The sequence below is a fragment of the Hemicordylus capensis genome, chromosome 12, assembly GCF_027244095.1.
Source record: "Hemicordylus capensis ecotype Gifberg chromosome 12, rHemCap1.1.pri, whole genome shotgun sequence".
NCBI lineage: Eukaryota > Metazoa > Chordata > Lepidosauria > Squamata > Cordylidae > Hemicordylus > Hemicordylus capensis.
Window position 1 is genome coordinate 4,398,460 of NC_069668.1, and position 22,056 is coordinate 4,420,515.

At 52.0% G+C, this 22,056-nt stretch overlaps 2 protein-coding genes, 1 long non-coding RNA gene and 2 other non-coding genes across 5 annotated transcripts in view; 1 reads left to right on the forward strand and 4 right to left on the reverse strand.

Annotated features, from left to right (window-relative positions):
* Positions 1-12,754, forward strand: part of LRRC75A (leucine rich repeat containing 75A) — a 44,074-nt gene extending 31,320 nt beyond the window's left edge. The window contains exons 3-4 of the mRNA XM_053274510.1: positions 454-566; positions 9,975-12,754. Coding sequence (XP_053130485.1) covers positions 454-566; positions 9,975-10,557 — 696 coding nt within the window. The 3' untranslated portion in view covers positions 10,558-12,754. The remainder of the gene's footprint in view (positions 1-453; positions 567-9,974) is intronic.
* A 915-nt stretch (positions 12,755-13,669) lies between these two features.
* LOC128336071 (uncharacterized) lies at positions 13,670-16,080 on the reverse strand. The gene is made up of 4 exons (XR_008311829.1): positions 16,004-16,080; positions 15,441-15,529; positions 15,077-15,247; positions 13,670-13,988 (listed from the first exon to the last, which is right to left on the reverse strand). It is a non-coding gene; the product is annotated as an uncharacterized LOC128336071 (long non-coding RNA).
* On the reverse strand, positions 15,320-15,392 carry LOC128336274 (small nucleolar RNA SNORD65). Its single transcript, XR_008311885.1, has one exon. It is a non-coding gene; the product is annotated as a small nucleolar RNA SNORD65 (small nucleolar RNA).
* On the reverse strand, positions 15,603-15,674 carry LOC128336267 (small nucleolar RNA SNORD49). Its single transcript, XR_008311879.1, has one exon. It is a non-coding gene; the product is annotated as a small nucleolar RNA SNORD49 (small nucleolar RNA).
* Positions 16,081-19,277: 3,197 nt separating the features above from the next.
* ZNHIT3 (zinc finger HIT-type containing 3) lies at positions 19,278-21,952 on the reverse strand. Its single transcript, XM_053275313.1, has 4 exons — positions 21,864-21,952; positions 21,008-21,039; positions 20,248-20,328; positions 19,278-19,492 (listed from the first exon to the last, which is right to left on the reverse strand). Exons 1-4 carry the CDS (start codon positions 21,950-21,952, stop codon positions 19,278-19,280), a joined length of 417 nt encoding a protein of 138 aa, XP_053131288.1.
* Between the last annotated feature and the right edge of the window lie 104 nt (positions 21,953-22,056).

Consider the following 22,056-nt stretch of genomic DNA (forward strand, 5'->3'; position numbering starts at 1 on the left):
AGCACTTCAAGTTGATATGCACACCCACTAGCAAGAGAACATGTCCTGCTATAACAATTTTTTTTTTTACACAAAGTATTTTAAAGTGTGTCTGAAATGTGCCAAACACGTTGGTAACAAGGCCAGGATTTTTGGACGTCATTTCTGATTCCGTTACCAACGGATTTGACACATTCCATACACTGTCTACAGGTTGTATATATTTAAAAAATGACCTTACAGTAGGAGATGTTCTCTTGCCAGGGGGCATATTATAGTATGACCTTGAAATTTTATTTGTGGCTACAGTCCTTGAAAAAGTGGTTATGTGCCTGATTCTGTTACCCTTGGAATTGCCCTGCCTTAGAGGAGGCAGTGTTTTACTACACCCCAGGGACTGCTTTTGCCTTGTGTTTATGTAAAATAACATTCCTGTCCTCTTTCCTCCTCTTCCTTTCTTCCTTTCTGTTGCAGGAGGGTGATTCCCTGGGGGCCATGGAGAAACTCTGCCGGCAGCTGACCTACCACCTGAGCCCGCACTCCCAGTGGCGACGGCAGGGCATCGTGAAGAGGAAGCCTCAGGCCTGGTGAGTGGCGCAGCGGAGGGTGGGATGCGGGGAGGTGTTGTAGGGGTCACTGGCGAGAGGATTGTGCTTGCTGGAAACAGGCTGTGTGTGTGTGTGGAACTGAAGGCAGAGAGAATTGGAATCCAGTTGAATGAGGATATTACAAATTCAGGGGAGAAAAAGGGGCAGGAGCTCTGGTAGAAGTTGGGGCGGCCCTTTCATGAGGCAAGGTGGGGCGGCCATGGGTCAGAGAGCCAGTCTTGCAGTAGCAAGCATGAGCGGTCCCCTTTGCTAAGCAGGTTCCGCCTTGGTTTGCATTCAGATGGGTGGCCATGTCAGAGCACTGTCTGCTGGAAGCTATTCCTCTTTGGGGATGGGGCTGCTCTGCAAGGAGCATCTGCCTGTTTGCATGCAGAAGTTTTTCTTGGGTGAGACGTTGCCAGTCAGTGTAGGCAAAATTGAGCTGTATGGACTATGGGTCCGACTCAGTGGCAGCAGCTTCCTAAAGGATGAGGCCATAGCTCAGTGGTAGAGCATCTGCTTGGCATGCAGAAGGTCTCAGTTTCAATCCCCGGTAGCTTCTCGAAGTAGGGCTGGGAAAGACTCCTGCCTGAATCCTTGGAAGAGCTGTTGCCAGTCAGTGTCTAGATGGACCAACGTCTGACAGAGTAGAGAGCAGGTTCCTAGGGTGTGTGGATGTAACTCAGAAGGTACAGAGGAAGGAAAGAGACACACATGGGAATAGAGGAAGCTGTCTTCTACCATATCAGACCCTCGGCCTGTCTAGCTCAGTATTGTCTGCACTGACTGGCAGCAGCTCTCCAAGATTTCAGACAGGGGTCTTTCCCAGCCCTTCCTGGAGATGCAGCCAGCAATTGAAGCTGGGACCTTCTGCATGCAGAGCAGATGCTCTGCCACTGAGCTACAGCCCCATGTCTTTGGAAGCTGCTGCCTACTGAGTCAGACCCTTGGTCCGTCTAGCTCAGTACTACCTGCACTGACTGGCAGCAGCTCTCCAAGGTTTCAAGCAGGAGTCTTCCCAGCCCCACCTGGAGATGCTGCCAGGGATTGAATCGGGGACCTTCTGCATGCCAAGCGGGTGCTTTACTATTGAGCTAAGGCCCAATCCTCTCAAGGGGGGCGGGGAGGTTTCAAGCCTGGCCCAATGTACCTACCAGAAATTATTATTATTACTATTACTTTTACATTTATATCCCACTCTTCCTCCAAGGAGCCCAGAGCGGTGTACTACATACTTGAGTTTCTCTTTCACAACAACCCTGTGAAGTAGGTTAAGCTGAGAGAGAAGTGACTGGCCCAGAGTCACCCAGCTAGTTTCATGGCTGAATGGGGATTTGAACTCGGGTCTCCCCGGTCCTAAGTCCAGCACTCTAACCACTATACCACGCTGTCTCCTTGATATTTGGCAAATCTCTTCTGTTAAATGAATACATCGCCCGGACACAGGAAAAGCAGGTTAGCTGGCTTTCCTGGCATATATATATCTATTTTTTTTCCCAGTTAAAAGGAGAAAAGGGTTGTCACTTGCAACCCCGTTTAGGATGTAATTAGGGTTCCTCTGATCTGGCACCAAGGAGCCTTTGAGGGCAGCGGAAACTCTCTGAAGCATGAATTAAAGGCTTCAGCTGCACGCTGTCCTCTGTTCTTAATTACCAGCCCCGTGTTTAATTAGCAGTTTCTTCTGTGTGTGTTTCCTGACTCCTAACAGGCCTGATTTAATTAATTTCTTTGCAAAGATGCAGCAGGGAGATGTGTGTGTGTGTTTGTGTGTACATACTGCTCCAGAAACTAACCCGGAAAAGGCCTGTTAGTGATCCTGATAATTGGCTGGTGTCTTGTGTAGAGATCTCCTGGGGGGGAAAGGTGGTGGAAGGAAGCTTGTGTGTGTGTGTGTGTGTGTGTGTGTGTGTGTGTGTGTGTGTGTGTGTGTGTGAAACGGGGGTCTCCTGGAGGGCAGGTCTCCTCCAGGGCTTCCCACAGGCACAAGCGAGCATGTCTAAGCTCAGCACTTTCTGCTTTCAGGGCATATTTCAAGAGGAGAGCTGGTCTTGTGGTAGTGAGTGGGAATGGCCCCCTTTGCTAAGCAGGGTCTGCCCTGGTTTGCATTTGGATAGGGGACTAAATGTGAGCACCACAAGATCTCCCCCTTCGGGGATGGGGCGGTAGCTCAGCGGGGGAGCGTCTGCTTGGCCTGCAGAACGTCCCGGGTTCAAGCCCTGGCAGCATCTCCAAGTAGGGCTGGGAGAGACCCCTGCCTTGAAACCTCGGAGAGGCTGCTGCCAGTTAGTGCAGGCAATACTGAGGTCGCTGGACCGAGGGTCTGACTCAGTAGAAAGCAGAAGGCACCTCTCCCCGGAGATGCTGGCGATGTGTGTTGCTTGCTTGCTCCCTCCCTCTTTTTCTGCTGAGCATGTCCCTCTAGAGTCCTCCTAATCTTTGTTCAGATTAATTGGAGATTAATTTTGGTTGGGCAGCAACCGCCCACCTGCTGCTGGGGGAATTGGAAGCTCTCTGAAGTTCCCTCCGGCGGCAGTCGGGAGGACCAGTCGATGGTGGAGGGCAGAGGTTTCTCCTTGCCTCGTATTTCCAGCATGGCCACCCGCCCCGTTTTTCATTCAAGCTTCTTTTTCACCTTCCTCTCCCCTTCCCACCTTCTTCAGGGCAGAGGTTCCCAACCTTGGCTCCGCAGATTACATTGGACTACAACTCCCATCATCCACTGCATCCGGGTGCGCGCGTGTGTGTGTGTGAGTGATGGGAGTTGTAGTCCAACATCATCTGCGGACCCAAAGCGGCGAACTCCTGCTCTAAGGAGCAGACGCTCCAGGACCTATTTCTAGAGTGCTTAGAGGTGGTCGTCATTCTTAGCCGGAGTTTGTTTGTTTATTTATTTTACATATTTTTATACAGCCCAAAACTTACGTCTCTGGGCGGTTTACAACAAGATAAAAAACAAAAGTAAAACATTAGTTAAAAACAAAAACAAGGAATTTAAAACACAACAAATTTCAAAATTTCAAAACAATATTCTAAATTGTTCATTTTATTGTTTATTCAATCAATTATTTTATTGTTTACTAGTGTTTTCAGGCCCGTTAAATAACGGGCGCTAGTAAGTGCTCCAGGCCCACCCCCACTCCCTCTTGCCCTCCCCCCTGCCCAGAAGACTCTTTTCCCTTTTATTTGCTCCCTGCGGTGGGCCCCGGCTTTCCCCGCGGCAGGGCTGGTTCCGCCGCAGGGAGCGGTTGCGCCGCAGGGAGCTTCACCGCCGCCTCGGCCGCACTTCCGCCGCCAGTTGGTCCGCCGCGGCCACCGCCACTTCTGACCGTGGTCGCGGCTCCGCCGCCGCCGCCTCGCCTGCACTCTCCTCCCGGCGTGGGCGGCAGCCACTTCTTCTCCCGGCCCCAACATGGCCGCCGGGTGCTGGCATTCGCGGCCGCCTTGCTCTGTTCTGGGCATGCGCTTCGTGCATGCCCAGAACAGGCCAGGCACGAACGCACACTTGGTGTCCGTCCACGGACGGACACCAAGCGTTTTATTAGAGAGGATTCAATCAGTCAGTCAATCAATCAATTACATTTATACCCTGCTCTTCCTCCAAGGAGCCCAGAGCAGTGTACATGGTTATGTTTGTCCTCACAACAACCCTGTGAGGTAGGTTGCGACTGGCCCAGAGTCACCCAGTGAGTTTCGTGGCTGAACGGGGATTTGAACCTGGGTCTCCCCGGCCCTAGTCCTTCGGGTGCCCCAGTTTCCCAAGTGGTGAAAAGACCCAGAAGTTCGCAGCCCACCTTGAATTGTGGTCTCCCTTGGAAGGAGGGGGCCCTGGAATCTTTCCACTATTTAGTTTCGTTGCACAGATTTGGTGATTGAGCCTTAGGTGAAATTTCTCCTTTAACCGGGATCCCCAGATGTCGCAGACTACAACTCCCAGCACCCCCTAAGCAAAAGCCGTTGCAGCTGGGGATTCTGGGAGTTATAGTCCACAATGTCTGGGGATCCCGGTTAGAGGGGACAGTGCTTTGGTGGATGTTGGGAAGAGAAGCAGTTAGAGGAGTGCTGGTATTGGGGCAGCAAACATGGATGGTTCTCTTTGCTAAGCAGGGCCTGCCTTGGTTTGCATTTGGATGGTAGGCTCCATGTAAGCACTGTAGGATATTCCCCTTAGAGGCCATCGTTCAGTGGAAGAACATCTGTATGCTTGCATTCAGAAGATCCCAGCAGTGTTCCCTCTAACAGGGATTCCCAGATGTAGTTGACTACAACTCCCATAATCCCCCACTGCAATAGCTTTTGCTTGGGGGTTCTGGGAGTTGTAGTCTACAACATCTGGGAATCCCTGTTAGAGGGAACACTAGATCCCAGGTTCACTCCCTGTTAGGTGCCAACTACTGAGTCTGATTCTTGGTCCATCTAGCTCAGGACTGCCTACACTGATTGGCAGCAGCTTTCCCAAGATTTTGGGCAGGAGCCTTTCCCAGCTCTGCCTGGAGACACTGCAGGGCAGGCCTGCTCAACTTTGGTCCTCCTGCAGATGTTGGCCTACAATTCCCATAATCCCTGGCTATTGGCTGCTGTGGCTGAGAATTATGGGAGTTGTAGTCCAAAAACAGCTGGGGGGCCTAAGTTGAGCAGGCCTGCTTCAGGGGATTGAACCGGGGCGGGGCTCAGGGTTCGTTAGCGTCTTTGCAAAAGCTAGCTGCTCTGCCACTGAGCTAAATTCTTCAATATCTAGGGCTGATTACGACGCTGGGGTTTCTAAACTCACAGCCCCAATGCACACCGAGAACATAGGAAGCTGCCTTTTACTGAGTCAGACCTTGATCTGTCTAGCTCAGCATTGCCTGTCTTGACTGGCAGCAGCTTCTCCAAGGTTCCCGGCCTCTCCCAGCCCTACCTGGAGATGCTGCCAGGGAGGGAACCAGGGACCTCCTTCAGGCCGAGCAGATGCTCTGGCCCCATCACAGTGTTCTCCAGGCAGGGCCCCGATCCCTTGAGGTCAGCTCCGCACTTTTAACCCAGACTGGCCCCTCCTTTCCCTCCTGCTCTCTGTAAGCTGTTTCCCATGCTGTGGGAGGCACTCTGCTCATGAACCGAAGCCCCTTCTTCTCAGTCTGGCTGCCCACGGGCGAGAGAGCAGGTTCGTTTGTTCTGCACGGAGCCGCCGCCTAGGGATGACGAACCACCCCCCTCCCACCCCAACGCTGCCGCCTCGGAATGTCCCCAACCGCCTTGTAATGGTTTGGGGAAGGGCTCCGTCTTCCGAGCAAAACGCGGCGAATTGCCAGTTTGAATCCAGCACGGCCCTGATTGGAGAGGTGTGTAAAAGCCCCCGCGAGGGGGTGACTCAGCGGCTGGCAGGCGGTGGAAATGGCTTTCCCTCTCCCGGGAGTCGTTGGGGAACAAGTTGAGGACTGCGATTAACAGCAGTAGCTCCTGGTTTTATCCCCATCCTGCGTGGGGGCTTGTGGTTCAGGCGGTGATTCCCCGAAGGGGGTGTGATGCCTCCCTTACCTCCGAGCAGCTTGTTGGTAGAGTGCTTGGAGAACTTTCGGGGTACAGCAACTTCGGGCCTCCTGCAGGTGTTGGACTACAAAGCCCATCATCCTTGAGTGTTGGCACTGTGTGTTGGACTACAAAGCCCATCATCCCTGAGTGTTGGCATTGTGGCTGGGAATGATGGGCATTGCAGTCCAACATTGGTTGGAGGGTCAAGGGGGTTCAAATCCTGGGGTGGAGACTGGGCCTTGGTTGATATATATATATATTTATTCATTCATTCATTCATTCATTCATTCATTCATTCATTCATCCACATTTCTCTCCTGCTCTTCCTCCCAGGAGCCCAGAGGGGTATCCCCACAACAACCTGTGAGGTAGATTAGGCTGAGAGGGAGAGAAGTGACTGCTTGCCCAGAGTCGCCCAATGAGTTTCATGGCCGACGGGGGATTTGAATTTGGATCTCCCCAGTCCTAATCCAGCACTCTAACCACGCTGGCTCTTGATGAATGTAGGAAGCTGCCCTAAATTGAGTCAGACGACTGGTCCATCCAGGTCAGGATTGCCAGCACTGACTGGCAGCAGCCTTCCAAGGTTTCAGGCGGGGGTCTTTCCTGGACCACCCCGCAGATGCTGCCAGGGATTGAATCTTGAACCATCTGCATGCCACGCTGAGCTCCTGAATTAAACGATGGCCCCCTCCTCCAAATGGTGGCCTGCTTTTCATAGGGAGCTGCCTTCTACCAAATCAGACCATTGCTCCGCCTAGCACCATACTGCCTACTCTGACTGGCAGCAGCTCGAGTTCAGTATTGTCTGCACTGACGGGCAGCAGCTCTCCGAGGTTTCAGGCAGGGGTCTTTCCCAGCCCTTCCTGGAGATGCTGCCAGGGATTGAAGCTGGGACCTTCTGCATGCCAAGCAGATGCTCTTCCAGTGAATTTATGGCTCCATCCCCGTCTACTCTCTTGGGTCCGAGATCAGCAGCTAGTCTGACTGCCGTGGGCCATTCGGAGGCTGCTGCCGGTCGGCCACGTCTCCCTGCCTGCCTTTTGTCTGAACGTCGCTTCAGATTTTCTTTTGCCCTTTTTAGTGGGCTGCCTCTTGGCCTGCCAAAGGGAAGGTTGCAGCTCTGAAGGCGGCCCGCTTTCTGAGCAGAGGGGACACCCCGCTCCCTTTTGCCAGTTAGCACGGCAGAGAACGCAACGTCCTCCTCTCTGCAGGAGAAATAAGGCTCTGTTTCCTAGGAACACAGAACCTGCCTTACGCAGAGACCCTTGGTCCATCTCGCTCAGGACTGTCTACCCAGACTGGCAGCGACTTCTCCAAGGTTGCAGGCAGGAGTCTCTCTCAGCCCGATCTTGGAGAGGCTGCCAGGGAGGGAACTTGGAACCTAGATGCTCTTCCCAGAGTGGCTCCATTATCCCCTGAAGGGGAATCTCTTCCAGTGCTTACACATGGAGTCCATCCAAATGCAAACCTGGGCAGGCCCAGCTTAGCCAAGGGTACACTCTGCTACTAAAGTGAAGTTGTGCCGTCGAGTTGGTGTTGGCTCCTGGCGCCCACAGAGCCCTGTGGGTTTTTTTTGGTAGAATACAGGAGGGGTTGACCATGGCCTCCTCCCGTGCAGTATGAGATGCTGCTGCTTGTACTACTACTACTAGGAATATATATATATAACTTTTTATATCCCACTCTTCCTCCAAGGAGCCCAGAGTGGTGTACTACATACTTAAATATGCTGTGCTGGGGTTGGACATGGCCAGTTGCTCTCTCCCTGCTAAATACAAGAGAATCGCCACTTTATGAGGTGCCTCTTTGCTCAGTTAGCAGGGGTTCATGCTCGCGACTGTGGGACCAGCTCTCCGCCCCGTTGAAACCGCTTCCAAGTTCACCGTACAGCTCCCAGCTCCCAGGATTAGCATGCATGAGGCACAGTCGTTGCCAAAGGGATGCCTGTACCTCTTTCTTCACTTGAGGACAGGCGAGTCTCTGTCTGTTGTGGGGTGGGCATTGTAGCCGGTGGGGCCGTCTCGCTTCTGTGGCTGAATCTACTGGGGCTGTGGGGCTTGCTTCCTGTCTGGTCCTCTGGGGTTGCTTGGAACATAGGAAGCTGTCATCTATTGAGTCAGACCCTTGGTCTATCTAGCTCAGTATTGTCTGCACAGACTGGCAGCGGCTTCTCCAAGGCTGCAGGCAGGAAACTCTCTCAGCCCTATCTTGGAGATGCTGCCAGGGAGGGAACTGGGAACCTTCTGCTCTTCTCAGAGCGGCTCTATCCCTTAAGGGGAATATCTGACAGTGCTCACACTTCTAGTCTCCCATTCAAATGCAAACCAGGGCAGATCCTGCTTAGCTAAGGGGACGGGTCATGCTTGCACCCGTTTGTTTCGGGTGCCGCGCCATAAAGATCAGGGAGGGGCAGAAGGTGGGGGGGGCCGGGACCCCTTCCCCGTACACAGCAGCACTTCCCCGGCCCCGCGTGCCGTCTGTCTGCAGCCTCGGGAGGAAGCTCCCGTAGGCGGGCGGAGCAGCATTTGGGAGGGCTCTTCTGGCACCCAAGATGGGGCCTCAGTGTACAGCAAGGGGCCATCTCCTCAGAGAGCTCTGTTATTTGCATACAAAAGAGCAGGCCAGGCAGGCTGCAGTGTGTGTGTTTGTGTGTGTGCGCGTGTGTGCCTGCGCGCAGCCAGCCAGCTCCACCTTTCCAGTCTGCTGCTGAAAGCATTTTTGCACCTCCATGCATCACTACGGCATGGCACGCTTGCTCTTAAATGACAGACCTTTCTGGGAAGCGTCCGGCCTCCCCCGTCTCAGTCCTGCTTTCTCTTGGACAGGATAGCTTCTGCTTGAGAATGGAGAGAGGTTCTCCCTGCTTCCCTTTCTGTAAGGAGAGGCGGGGATTGGCTTTTGGTCTGGTCCCCTGGCAAGATTTCTTGCTAAATCGCAACTCGGCAGTGGCAGAACCGCTGCTTTGCATGTCCCAGATTCAGTCCTTGGCAGCGGCTCAGGAGGAAATAGGAAAGACCCCTGCCTGAAACCTTGGGGAGCTGCTGCCAGTCAGTGCAGACAATACTGAGCTCAGGCTGCTGCCAGTCAGAGTAGCCAATACTGTGCTGGGTGGAGCAATGGTCTGATTTGGTAGAAGACAGCTCCCTATGAAAAGCAGGCCACCAGTTGGAGGATGGGGCTGTCGTTTAATCCAAGAGCATTAGGTCTGCATGCAGAAGGTCCAGATTCAATCCCTGGCAGCGTCTCCAGGGTGGTCCGGGAAAGACTCCTGCCTGCAACCTTGGAGAGCTGCTGCCAGTCAGTGCTGGCAACCCTGAGGGACATGGACCAGTTTTCTGACTCTGTATAAGGCAGCTGCCTCTGTTCCTGGGAATAGGAGTCTTTGTTGTTTAACATGCCTTTTAGGTAACACTTTAAATCTCGGGACTCAATTCACAGATTCTGATAGGATGTTAATATCCTGCTAATATGTAAACCGCTTTGGGAAATTCGGTTGAAAAGCAGCGTCTAAGTATTTGTCGTTTTTGTCAGTAAAGCGTGTAACCCAGGACTGCCTCCGTCAGCAAACTCTCCTGAGCGTTTGGGATGTTCATGAACCATCTGACCGACGGTTCGGCGGCAGCAAGCTGGTAGTGTTACCTTTAAGGGACTGGGAGGGTGCTCTTACCCCCTCCTCCGCTGCGGGGGTAACGCAGTGGGGTGTGTGTTAAGAACACCCTCTCAGTCCCTTAAAGGAACCCCCCCGCTGCTGAACTGCTGGACCTCCGAACCGGTTCAGCAGTCCGATTCGACAGTCCGGAAAAGGACTGCCGAACCGGTTGGGGCACATCCCTCCCAAACATGGCAGAGTAGATTGGAGATGTCTCACAAGCTTCCCTCCTCTCTCATCTCTTGCAGCCTGAAAGCCGTTCTGGTGGGGAATCCTCGGGACAACACCATGGACCTGTCCGGCATCCCTCTGACCTTGAAGGAACTGGACCGGGTAATCTCCTACCTGCATCACAGCGCGGAGAAGATCGAGGTGGTGGAGCTGCGCTTCACCGAGTTGACGGACGAGATGTTCCTGCAGCTCTTGCCCGTCCTGGGGGGCCTCCCTCGGCTCACCACCCTCTCCCTCAATGGCAACCGACTCACCAAGGCCATCCTCCGAGACCTGACAGAGGCCCTCAAAGACTGCAGGAAGTTCCCCAGCATGAACTGGATTGACCTGGGCAACAATGTGGACATCTTCTCGCTGCCCCAGCCTTTCCTGGTCAGCCTGAAGAAGCGCTCTCCCAAGCAGGGCAATCTGCCCACCATCCTGGAGTTCGGTGAGGGGCAGGGGGCCGACTTGGAGGGCCCGTGTTCGGGGGAGGAGGATGGAGATGTTGGCGCCTTGGTTGACGGTGAGTCCAGAGAGGTACGGCCCAGAGAAGGCACTGAGGTTCGACAGCCGCCCGCCGAAACAACAGCCCAACAGCCCGGCGTGCATCAGACATGAAGTTTGATCGAGGAGAGGTCTATGGATTCAGCGGTGGTAGGGAAGGCTCTTGATGAGGCTCGGCTGATGCCGATGGCGTTGCTCGTGTCAGAACGAAGTCACGGATGGAATGCCGTCCGTTTCTTCTCTTGCAGGACCAAGGAAGTGGACCCCATTTGCGACGGAAGCATTAACAGTGTGCTGCTCCTCTCTAAATCTTTTAACTTCTGGGATTTTGCAAGCTAACGTGGCGGAGGAGATGCTGGGTTGATTCCAGAAAAGGAGAGAGTGGTTGAAGCAACCACTTCTGGTCTAGGAATGGGCAAGCTTCCCAGTGACACAAGGCGCTTCGTCAGAAAGAATGGGGCATTTCTGTATTAGTTTTGGAGCCAGTTCTCCGCTCTAGAAAGAGAGATGCTTTAAAACAAAACAAAACTTCCCAGATGAGTAACAGTTTGAGACTTATTGGGAAAGGATTTCCATATTTGGATCAAAGTAAGAAGGTGGGGGGGGAGAGGAGTAGACCCATCCCAGGCCCACAGAACTTAGCAAGATAACTAGTTTTAAAAATGTGATCACGGTTAGGGCAGGAGCGGACCGAGCAGGTGTGACCCCAAAGGGCTGAGAGGTGATCACCCTCCGAAATCCAGCCCCATTCCAAAAAGAGCTGCCCCCTAGAGGAAAGGAACACACACCATTCGCCAGCACCGAAAGAAGTGGGTGGGTTTTCCTTCCTCCTCTGCCCCCCCATCCAAATGCTGCACTATAACCGGTTTTGGAAGCTTCAGTACAGCCCAGGAGATCCGTAAGTAAACTGTTAGTCCACCCCAGCTGGTAGGGGCAGCCAGAGGTTGTGGGGGGAAGCAGGCAACAGGGACCCTGCTGTGGTCTTGGATTTTGGCCCCTTTTACCCAGCAGTTATGCCCAACAAAAGTCGCCCATGAGCCTGCTGGGGTGGGTGGGACTGCCAGGGGTGGGGGGGAGATGGTGACGGATGCTCCTTGCGATTTTTGACAAGGTGGAAAAGAGGCGATCTGCCCGGCAGAACGTTCAGCTTTCCGCGTGCTCTCAGGCTTGTGACTGTTCTAGCCTACATCGGCCAAATCTGCAGTGGCGTTTTCATGCTTTTAAAAAGTGTTTTAAAGCACGTGAATGTCTGTGAAGTGGTCGTTGGAGGAGTGGGGATGGAAGTGGTCAGGCATGCCCTCCCAAGGTGTCTCCATGGAGGGAGGACATCCATTCGTTCACGTGTCGTCTAAGGCTAACCCTTTCCTCTGTGCAAAAATGACTGCAGTTATACCCCAGTCGTTTGGCTGCCACACTGACCAGCAACGACACACCCTCACTAAAGGTTTACACAGTTACAGGCCTGTGGGAATGAAGGTGAGAGCTCAGGGATGGCCAGCCCTTGTCTCTCTAGCTGTGGCTGGACTACAACTCCCATCACCCCCTGCCACGCTGCATTGTGGCAGGGGATGATGGGAGTTGTAGTCCAGCCACAACTAGGGTGACTCGAGCTGGCCGTCTCTGTTGTAGCTGGCGGCAGCCATTTCAGCCGCCGCGGTGGTGATTAATCTGCCCAGCTGATGCTTTCAGTGACGTTGGATTTCCCAACACTGACAGAGAGAAGAGACCAGTCTAAGAAATGTGAACGGCGGTCTCTGTTCTTGCGAGCCTCCTTCAAGTTGGGGGAAAGAAGGACGCCACCGCCAACCTCTTCTTGCATTCTTTGATCTGTGCAGGGCAAAAGTGGGCGCTTCTGTTGTGTGTTTTTGTGATTGTGAGTCTGTGAGGACCCGGTCAGTAACCCGTCTGTTCTTTGTGTGCGTCCCGTGCTGTTTTTGGTAACCAAAAGTGCTTTCCCCCTCTGAAACCTTCCGGAGGAGCAGCTCTTTCTGCATCCCTGATGGAAATTCATTTATGACATGGGGTGGGGGTCTTGAGCCCCAAGTGCCAGCAGCCACGAGAAACCGAGGCAGCAGGGGCAGACGGGGTTTTCTCTAAAAGAGGGCCACGGCCTTTAAAGTGTCACTCTGCGTGGAAGAGCTGGCACAATCACCAGCCCCTGGGCTGGCGTTGGCGCCCTCTCCCACAGCACCAGTCTGCCCCCTGCCGGAATCGGCTGCTTCCAATTTTTCCATGACCCACATGTAGCTGAACCAGTTTTTATATGCGTTATCAAGCAGGCATAACAATAAAGTCTCTCCTTTGAAATACATGGAGTATCTCTACAGTTACCGGGAGCGGTGGCGAGCAAAACCAGTGCTTTATCAGTGCCCCATAGACATGTGAGTAACCAGAACACGTAGAGAAGGCTGGACCCGTTTACCCAGTTGTTTTTGAACTACAACTCCCATAATCCCCAGCCACAGTGGCCATTCACCAGGGATTATGGGGGTTGTAGGCCAACATCTGCAGGAGGGCCAAAGTCAAGCAGCCCTGATCCGGTGGGATGAATGCTCATGATTTTTTGACAAGGGGTCCACACCCCTAGAGATGGGAAATGGGGGATCACATTGCAAGGCTTTTCATCACCTGCTTTCATTGTCCTGACCATTTGGCCCGCAGCGCACAAATGTGCAGTTGCAGTTTCAACAAAACACAAACCCTACTATGAATTCGCCTCGTTAAGTAGTTGACAGCTTCCTATATATTTCAGTGTCTTGTGCTGTGTGCAGCAGGTCCAATGAGATATTTTTTACATTTATATCCCGCTCTTCCTCCAGAGCGGTGTACTATGGGGAGTGAAATCTCTTCCCTCTGCCCACTTTCAAGGAGTAAGATTAAGACACTTGGTGGGGGAGAAATCATAGCAGAAGAGCAGATATAAATCAGAGCAGGGATTTCTAAAGAAGATTGCACAGAAGGGATTTGTAAAAGGGGAACAGCTAGAAGATTTAGTGGATGGGACCACTGGTGAATGACCTGAACAGATGGAGAGCAAACCCTACTCTCTGTCCACAGGGGCCCTTCTGTTATCTACCCTGGCAGATCGGACTGCTCATTTGGACTGCTGATGCACCAACAGCTTTGCAGCACAAGATGACGCAAAGTGGCCAGAGTGCTATGGAACGAGACCCTTCTACAGCATATGCAACACTGCCCAGGTGGCTTCTTTTATACACATACAAGATTGGCTGAAAAACTTTATTGCCAGCAGTTGATTTTTATTTAGAGCAACAGAAGCACATGGGGAGTGGCCAGCATGCCAGCCTCACCTCAGACAGGTCTACATTTTGTTGTTGTTGCAACGGGTTCCTAGTCTCTGCGCCCAGCCGCTCAAGTGTAGATGGCAGGATCCAAAGCGTCTTAACCGGTTCAAGCACACAGGAGCACTTTCCCGACAGACACTGTAGGCACCTGCCCTTTCTCAGTGAGGCCAAGGGAGAGGAAGCAGAGGCCCTGCTTTGCTGGCGGTCTAGAAGTCGTCTCACTCTCCTTTGCCCCCAAACCTGAAAAAAGAAACCTCAAATCAGCTGTCTGTAAAATGTAGTTTGCTATATTCTTACAGCTCAAGATGGCTTCGGGAATCTCGTAGATTTTTCTTATGACCAGTGAAACCTGAAACGGGGAGTCCCAATGCTGCCGACTACAACTCCCAGCAACCCCAGCCAAAAGGCACTGCAGCTGGGCATGCTGGGAGTCAGAAGAGCAGACGCTATTCAAATCCCCAGTTGTGGGAGCAGCCAAGGAAGTGTCAAAAGCCTCTGCACAACTCCAGCATCTCTGACTTTAGGGCCTACAGCATAACCAGGAGGAAAAGCTGCTCTCCATGAAGGATGCCGCCTGGTTCAAGGATGAATGTGCCCCCAAGAATCTCTGCCACAGGATCTTGAGTGACCCAGGGCTTCTCCCCTAACCCCATAGTCTCTGTGCCCTCCAAGAAGTGGGTGCAGGCTTCAAGGTTGTCAAAAAGCAGGAAATGTAGAGGACAGAAATGCCAGCTCAAAAGAACAGCAATTAGACTCATTTGTGGCAACTCTCCCAACAGGCTGCTCTTTACGCAGATCCACTGGTCTTGCAGTAGCAAGCGTAAATTGTCCCCTTTGCAAAGCAGGCCTACCTATCAAAGACTACATGCAAGCACTCTAAAATACTGTATTGCCCTTAGGAGAGGGTTTAGTTTAGTTTATTACTATCAACGATCAAAGATCAGCAATGCAATTTAAAACTTTACAGAAGAGTATGGATTTTAAAAAGCACAATAACTATGGTAATAATCAGAAGAGAGGGGAATCCCTGTAGCTCTGGCAGAACATCTGCTTTGCATGGAGAACAGGCTCAATTCCTGGCAATATCTCCAGGTAGGGCAGAGAGAAACTCCCGCCTGAAGCCTTGGAGAGTAGCTGCCAGCCAGTGTAGGCCACACTGAGCTCAACGGACCAAGGGTCTGACTCAGCATAAGGCAGCTTCCTAGGTTGCTAAGCAACATTTCAAAGAGAGGCACCCAACTGGAGTATCTAGCAAAGCATGGCCAGGGTAGCTTCAGGGATTCACCTCTTGTGGTCTTTCCCACCCCTCCCACACCCACCCCACTTACCCAATCCGGCTTCAGCAACAAGTGGATGCCCGTATCACTTCCCAAGATGCACCCCCAGAAGGGTGACCTCCTTTCTCAGACTCCTAGAAGTCCATCGCCATCAGTTCTCCACACCTGCGGCTACGGTCAGGTCCACACATCTTTGGCCAGGCAGCAAACCGCCACCTGCAGCTGGGGAAAAAGCACAGGACAGTCAGTCACGTGGCAGCAAAGCACCAATCCCACCCCTTTCCCAACAGGGCCACTCAGAAAGAACCGTCTCAACAGCAAGAAGTCTGCCGGTAATTCCAGCTTAGTTGGTTTCATTTCATCATGGCAAGCCTCCTCTGGGGTGCAGCTTGCCTCTTGGAGCTCCACAGCTTACCTTTTGGCATGGGGGGGGTGGTCTTCCTCCTCCAGCATGCTACCTCCTGCTGCTTCTCAAGGCTGGGCTCCATGTAGCAGAGGGTAAACCTGCAAGACAGGTGATATGAGCGTGTGCAGAATAGGGGTGAGGCAGGGATCAGGGGCCTTTGGAGGCTGCTGCAGTCAGCCAGGTGGAGACTCTCATCAGTTCTCGCATCTGACGGCACTTCTTATGTTGGGCATTATCACAGCAGCCTGGCAAGCGGGTTGAAACTATGCAAGTCATGAGTAACGACAGCCTGTGGCAGGGGGTTCCACAAGCAAATTCCGCCTCGCCTGGAGGCAGATCGGCTCGATTCTCCCTCTGCTCATCTATTTCATTAGACGACCCCCTTTGAAAGTTCTCGGGGATAAAGACGTCCCCTCCCACCCACCCCCATCTGCCAATCCCCAAAATATCACTCTTGTAGAGGAAGGAACAGAAAAAAGAGAGAAAACTCCTAACGAGCGCTTCCTCTCGGGGCCAAGCCGTGTATGTAACCCAAACCCCACCCACCCTAAAGCAAAGACAAAGCTCCATACCTAAAAAGAAGACCCACTCGCGAAGACCTTTGCTTTGCATGCTCGCAAGAAAGAACGAACCGCGCGGCGAGGCCGCTTTTTAAAAGGGCGGGACATACCACTACGACGGGCAGGAGGGGAAGCGGCTGCCGATTGGTTCGAACGTACCATCGCATCTGCTGCGGGCGGGGCCGGAAGCGGGAGGGCACGTACGCGCTCGAGTTTGACTTTGTGGCGGAAACTGCGGGTCGGAAACGGGTCCGCTCTCTGCTGAGCATGCGTTCGCTGTACTTTGCGCATGCGCTCAGCGCGGCAACGGAAACGGGGGCGCTCGCGCCTCAGCGACCGTTGGAAGGGGAGAAGGTTTCGCGCTCTTTTTTCTTCCTGCTCGCCTCTCAGGCCTTGTCCAGGCCCCCCGCGCGGAAGCCCCTGAAGGCTTTTTACTAATGTAGCGAAATAATTCATGAGCTCCATCAGCTCTTTCTCCTTCTGTGCTTCCCGTGGGCTCAGTCTCCTGGGGCTGCGGCGGGCTGGCGGCCCCTCTCAGGGCCACACTGCAGGGCTGGTTTTTGGTACTCCACCGCCCCTCGCTCGCCCAGATAGGTAGAGATTATTTCCGTAACTGACCAGCGATAACAAGACAGCAGCTACCAACGGTAGTCAGATGGTGAGTTCTTTGCCATTTTTACAAGCTACATGACAGCACTTGGCCAAAACACGGAGTCTTTAAAATCTGGCAACAAATGTGGCACACATCAATGTGGCCAGGAAATCCATTAAAAAAAAAAAAAGGAAATAAAATGGATTCGAATATCCTTGTAAAATGTTCAATAGAGTAATACGTGTGCAGTTGTTTCTATACCTACAAGGACATAAGCGGGCTGAGTATGGTAATTTCTTAAAGGTCCCCTCTAAAACTGCAGTGGGAAGTCCGTTTAGCTGAGCAAGGGCATAGCTCTTCTAAATTTTGCTCTTGGGTTGACTAGGTATTCAGCAGGTTTTACATTTGAAAACTGATTGCCTATGTAAATCCCGCTAGGCAGCTTGGCTGACTCTTCTTGCATTTCCACATATACCCCATCCTAATAAGCTTCTCTTGGGAAAGGCTATAATACTGTAGCTTCCGTCTTAACATCACCTTCCATCTCGAAGCATAACTATCTGTAAGGGTTAGGGGAGCCAAGCCCACTTGGGAAAATAACAACTTCAACCAAAATACAAGCATACTCAGCCAGTCTTATTTCTAATCTAAAAACTCCTGCCTCACGTCTGAGAGCTGTATTGGAAACACCAGCATGGCACTTGAAATATTGCTCTTAAAAATGTGGTTTGGACTGCTTCCAGTGGGGGGTAAAATTATTGTGCCTCCTAGTCCACTGCTGTTGTCACACAATTTGTATAACTAGACTTGCATCTTCTAGCTTGTGCTCAGACTGTCTTTTCTCTCTGTCCTTAGGATAAAACACTGCGCGGTTCTGTTGCTAGTGAGAACAGCTGGAGTGGGATGCAGCCCTCCATACCTGTGACCTCAATGCCTAAAAGATGCTTGAAAAGGTAAGGGACTAGGGAGGATGCAGCCATTAGCTGATTCAGAGCAGTGGGGTTCCTTTCCTTTATTGGAAAGGTTGGGAAATTCGTGTAGGCTGCCCAAACCAGTTGAAATGAGTGCTAAACTGTTTAGATGAAGTGGAAATGTGTCAGCTTGATATGTGCACTGCCCTGTGGATTCTGGCTGAATGGAAATGAGGGAGAGGGTCTTGTTAGCAGTGGCACTCTGTTGCTGGAATCACCTCCCCAGTGAGGCTCACGCAGCCCCATCAGGTCCTTTGGGATACCAAGTGGAGATCTTGTGTTGACCCAGGTGTTTCAAAACTGTTTGTTTCCAGCTGCTCTGTATGCTGTGCTTCATTGTGAGCTGCCCAGAGACCAACTATGTGGCAGCCAATAAAGCATTTATTAAAATATAGCAACTTCTTCATGATACACTGTTGAAGGCGTGAGTGTGATGGCTGTGTGGTGTACTCCTGCATTTCCCATCTCTCCGTAATAGTTCTCAGCTGGCTTTTACTTAGCCCTTGTGTAATTTGTCTCTTTTCCTTGGGAACAGTGTTTTAATTTTTTTCATCTGTGTGTGGAATAAATTTTATTCTGGGTGGCAGTATCAAGGCAGTGTGCGCACACATGCATTCAGAGTGGGGCCTTCCTCATTCAACCTGAGTGGGATCTAAAATTAACTGAGTGGACGTCAGAAAATGTGTGAGCACACACACATGCACACATCTTAGGGAACAGTGTTTGGGAACAATCTGTGTTTTTAATATCTCGGTAAATATTTTAGGACTTGGATTTATTTGCTGGAAATGTTAAAAAGGTAGGAAATGGTTCCTAGTAAGGCTCCATCATCTCCTCCCTCTGCCGCTAAACAACTCTGTCAGTGCACAAAGCAAATGGGCCCTAAGGAATCTGTGAAACTCCAAAGGCAAGTCCCTCAGACTGCTCTGATTGTGAACTCTATCTTGACCCTGACAAAATAGTCATCTTAGTATGACCTTGACCATCTACAGTAGAACTGTCACTCTGAACTTGAACCTTTGAACTTTACCACCCCCAGCAGCAGGACTCAGTCAGTCAGACCTTGAACTTGACACTTCTGTATAGAAGTAAATAGACTTATATGGTGCCTGTGTGTAGACTAACACACGCACACTCTCTCTTTCAAAAAGACAGTAAGCAACTGTGTTAAAAACTAACTTTATTTTATTCTGAAACGAAATACAATCTTTAACACACGTGGGAGAAAAGGGAGCAGGTCACATGTCAGTGCACACACCCCAGCGCTGGAGGAGTCAGCCCATCAGCTCCCAGGTGCTGGCCTAGTCTGCTGCAAAGGGGTCTTCAGGGGCAAAGGGGATTGGGACATGATGCTTGTGCCTGCTTTTATACACCCACACATACAAATCAACACTGACAACTTCAGCAATGACCAAACCAAGTGGTGACTGTTTTCCTTCCTTGATTCCTTTCTCCTGACCTCGATAGACACAAGCCAGGTCATCTGAGCAACCAAGGCCTGTTCAACTGTGGCCCTCTGGCTGTTCTTGAACTACAACTCCCATAGTTCCCAGCCACAGTGGTCACTAACCAGGGCTTCTCGGAGCTGTAGGCCAAGGGCCGCAGGGGAGCCAAAGTTGTTTGGCCCTAGCCTAGATGGCCCAAGAGTCATCGGTTAGGCACCAAGGGAGGCTGTGCCCTCCCTCCTCTCCCCAGTGGGCTTCCAGTCAGGGTTGGGCAGCCGCTACTCATTCCTAAGAGCAGTTTCACCCTGCAAGTCCACCTCCTCCTCCTCAGGTGGCTCAAGGACTCGAAGGCAGCAGTCCGCAAACTCCACAAACAACGGCTCCTGCATGTACTTCCTCAGGAGGGAGCTCTTGTCCTCTGCTTGGTCTACGGTGAGCAGCTGCTGCCGGAGGTGTGGGTTGAGGAGAATGCCTTTCAGCTCTTCAGATTCTCCTGTTTGAGGGACGAGACAATTGCACATTCAGACATGCAGCCGGCAGCTCTCTCTGTGCTAGCCTAAAGACTCTCCTCCCACACCACCAAAGTGTGGGTGCTGCCCTTTTCTCTCCTGTACCTTTTATAGCTAAATCAAGACCCAGCTGCTGCAAGGCAAGATTGGAGATTAGTTTGCCTCTGCAGGAAACCCACATGGGTTTCCTGCTTTGAACCGGCTCGGTGGGGTACCTTTAACAGGTAAGGAGCTCATTACCTGCTTGCTCCCTCCCCACAGCCATGTGGGGCTACAGCATTCCTTCCTGCAGTCCCATTCGGTGTCAGCATGCAAATAACCAGACATAGCTCATGCACATCCCTAAACCCAGCGTGGTTTAGAGAGCCAGCATGGTGTAGTGGTTAGAGTGCTGGACTAGGACTGGGGAGACCCGAGTTCAAATCCCCATTCAGCCATGAGACTAGCTGGGTGACTCTGGGCCAGTCACTTCTCTCTCAGCCTAGCCTACTTCACAGGGTTGTTGTAAGGAGAAACTCAAGTATGTAGTACACTGCTCTGGGCTCTTTGGAGGAAGATCAGGATATAAAATGTAAAAAAACAAACCAAAAAAACAAACCCAATCCATAGTCTGGCCCCAGCTGGTTTTCAAGCAACTACAGCTATTCTAAAGCAGAAGCATGACACGCATTGGTTTGTGCTGTGTCTGGTCAAGCCATAAGCACAAGGCACTACAGATGGTTCAAATCTGAAAGCTTACTGAGGAGCTGGAGTTTCTGCAGAGGCACTTGGTCGCCTTCCTCCTCTTCTGTCAAAATATCCTCCACCGTCCAAGAACTGCCTAGAGACAAACAGGAACAGAACAGTTTACTGAGGATAGGAGAGAGTCCTTTCCCTTGTGCCCTAACTGTAACCCACAGCAGGGTTATATAAAAGTGGGGCTGTTCAAAAGGGGTTCAGGGAGGTATACTACAGAGGTCTAAACATCTCAGCTTTATTACGGAAACTGCATCTGATATCAGCCATACTGCCTGCTTCAGCAGTCAGAGCGACGAAAACTGCTAAGGGTGCCAACGACTCGTGTTCAAGTGTTCACTTTAGCAAAGCAGTTGGAGTACTGTCAATACCTTTGGCATTTGGCGATCTCTCTCTCCGAGCACCCCAGGAAGATTCTGTCCTTGCAGACTGCTGAGCCGGCTCTATTCTGGACTCGCACTGTTCTGTTCAAATCCCCAAAGACATCTTATTAACACCAAACAAGTGAGGAGAGGCAGAAGACCCCCTTAATGGCAAAGTGTCTCAACAGGGATGAACGGAGAGCCACAGAGATCAGTTTCATTTTAAAACACAAGAAATAAATAATGTACTGCTCTGTTTACAGAGAGGAAGCAGTGAGCGAGTCAGAAATGCACCGCTGAAGACTGACATGAAGGCATGGGGGAAATGGCAAGGCGTTTCAACTTTTCTAACGGACAAATCAGAAAATTGTGGCCAGCGGGTGGGAGATCAACTTCACTTACCTTTGTGCTTCTTACAGCAGGCCACCGAACAACTGCAAGAACAAGGAGAAATCATTTGAAGGGTCTGTTTCCATATGCTCACTGCTGTGAGCACCTCTTAGCAAAAGGTTATCTTGCTTGAAAGTGGAGAAACAGTTTCTATATGCTGACAGTGAGCACAGAAGTACTGCTGACATAAGGCAAATATCTGCTTGCCGTGAGCACCTCTTAGCAAAATCTTAGCAGAGATCCTAGCAAGGTCTCCAACATCTAGGTTTCTAAAGCGACAGCCCTTATATGCGCTTACTGGAGGATATGCTTATATTCCAGGAGAAAAAGCTGGTCTTGTGGTAGCAAGCGTGCATTGTCCCCTTTTGCTAAGCAGGGCCCACCCTGGTTTGCATTTGAATGGGAGACTACATGCGAATGTTGCTGTCAGACATTCCCATCGGAGGATGGCGCCGCCCTGGGAAGAGTATCCGCAGGCATGTAGGGGGTCTCAAGTTCTCTCCCTGGCAGCAGCATCTCCAAGATAGGGCTGAGAGAGAGACCCCTGCCTGCAACTCCGGAGAAGCCGCTGCCAGTCTGGGTAGGTTATCAAGGGTCTGACTCGGTAAGAGGCAGCTCCCTTAAAACCCGAGGAACAGTCTATATGCCCACTGTGAGCACCCCCAGAGAGCCTTCCTCGCCACGAACACTGCTGATGGAAGGGGGCTCTCGCCACATTTGCCCAGAGAAGGACCCCACCCTGACATCTTCCCTCGCCAGACGACCATCCCCGCTCCCACATCCGGGCCAGTGCTCCCTAGCCTCGCTGGCCCACCTCCACTCACCCCCCCGACCAGGCCGGGGGGATGCACGGCCAGGTGCCACTCACTATCTCGCCCGGCAGCGCGGACACCGGTACTTGGCGGCGGCGTTGCCCTGGGCGCACACCACGCAGCTGTCCCGCCTGGCTCCCTGCATGGCCGCTCGGGCGCCGCTGCCTTATCGCTAGGAAGGAGAACCGGCAGTCGCAGCGATGGAGATCGAGAGCCGGTCCCTCCCCAGAAAGGGCAAGGAGGATCCCT

Excerpts from the sequence above, each read along its gene's own strand:
- ZNHIT3 (XM_053275313.1), bottom strand. The coding sequence starts at position 21,952 with ATGCAGGGAGCCAGGCGGGACAGCTGCGTGGTGTGCGCCCAGGGCAAC. Across the intron at positions 21,040-21,863 it reads CCGCGCTGCCGGGCGAGATA|TTGTTCGGTGGCCTGCTGTA; the intron begins GTGAGTGGCACC and ends TTGTTCTTGCAG. Across the intron at positions 20,329-21,007 it reads CTGCTGTAAGAAGCACAAAG|GCAGTTCTTGGACGGTGGAG; the intron begins GTAAGTGAAGTT and ends GTTTGTCTCTAG.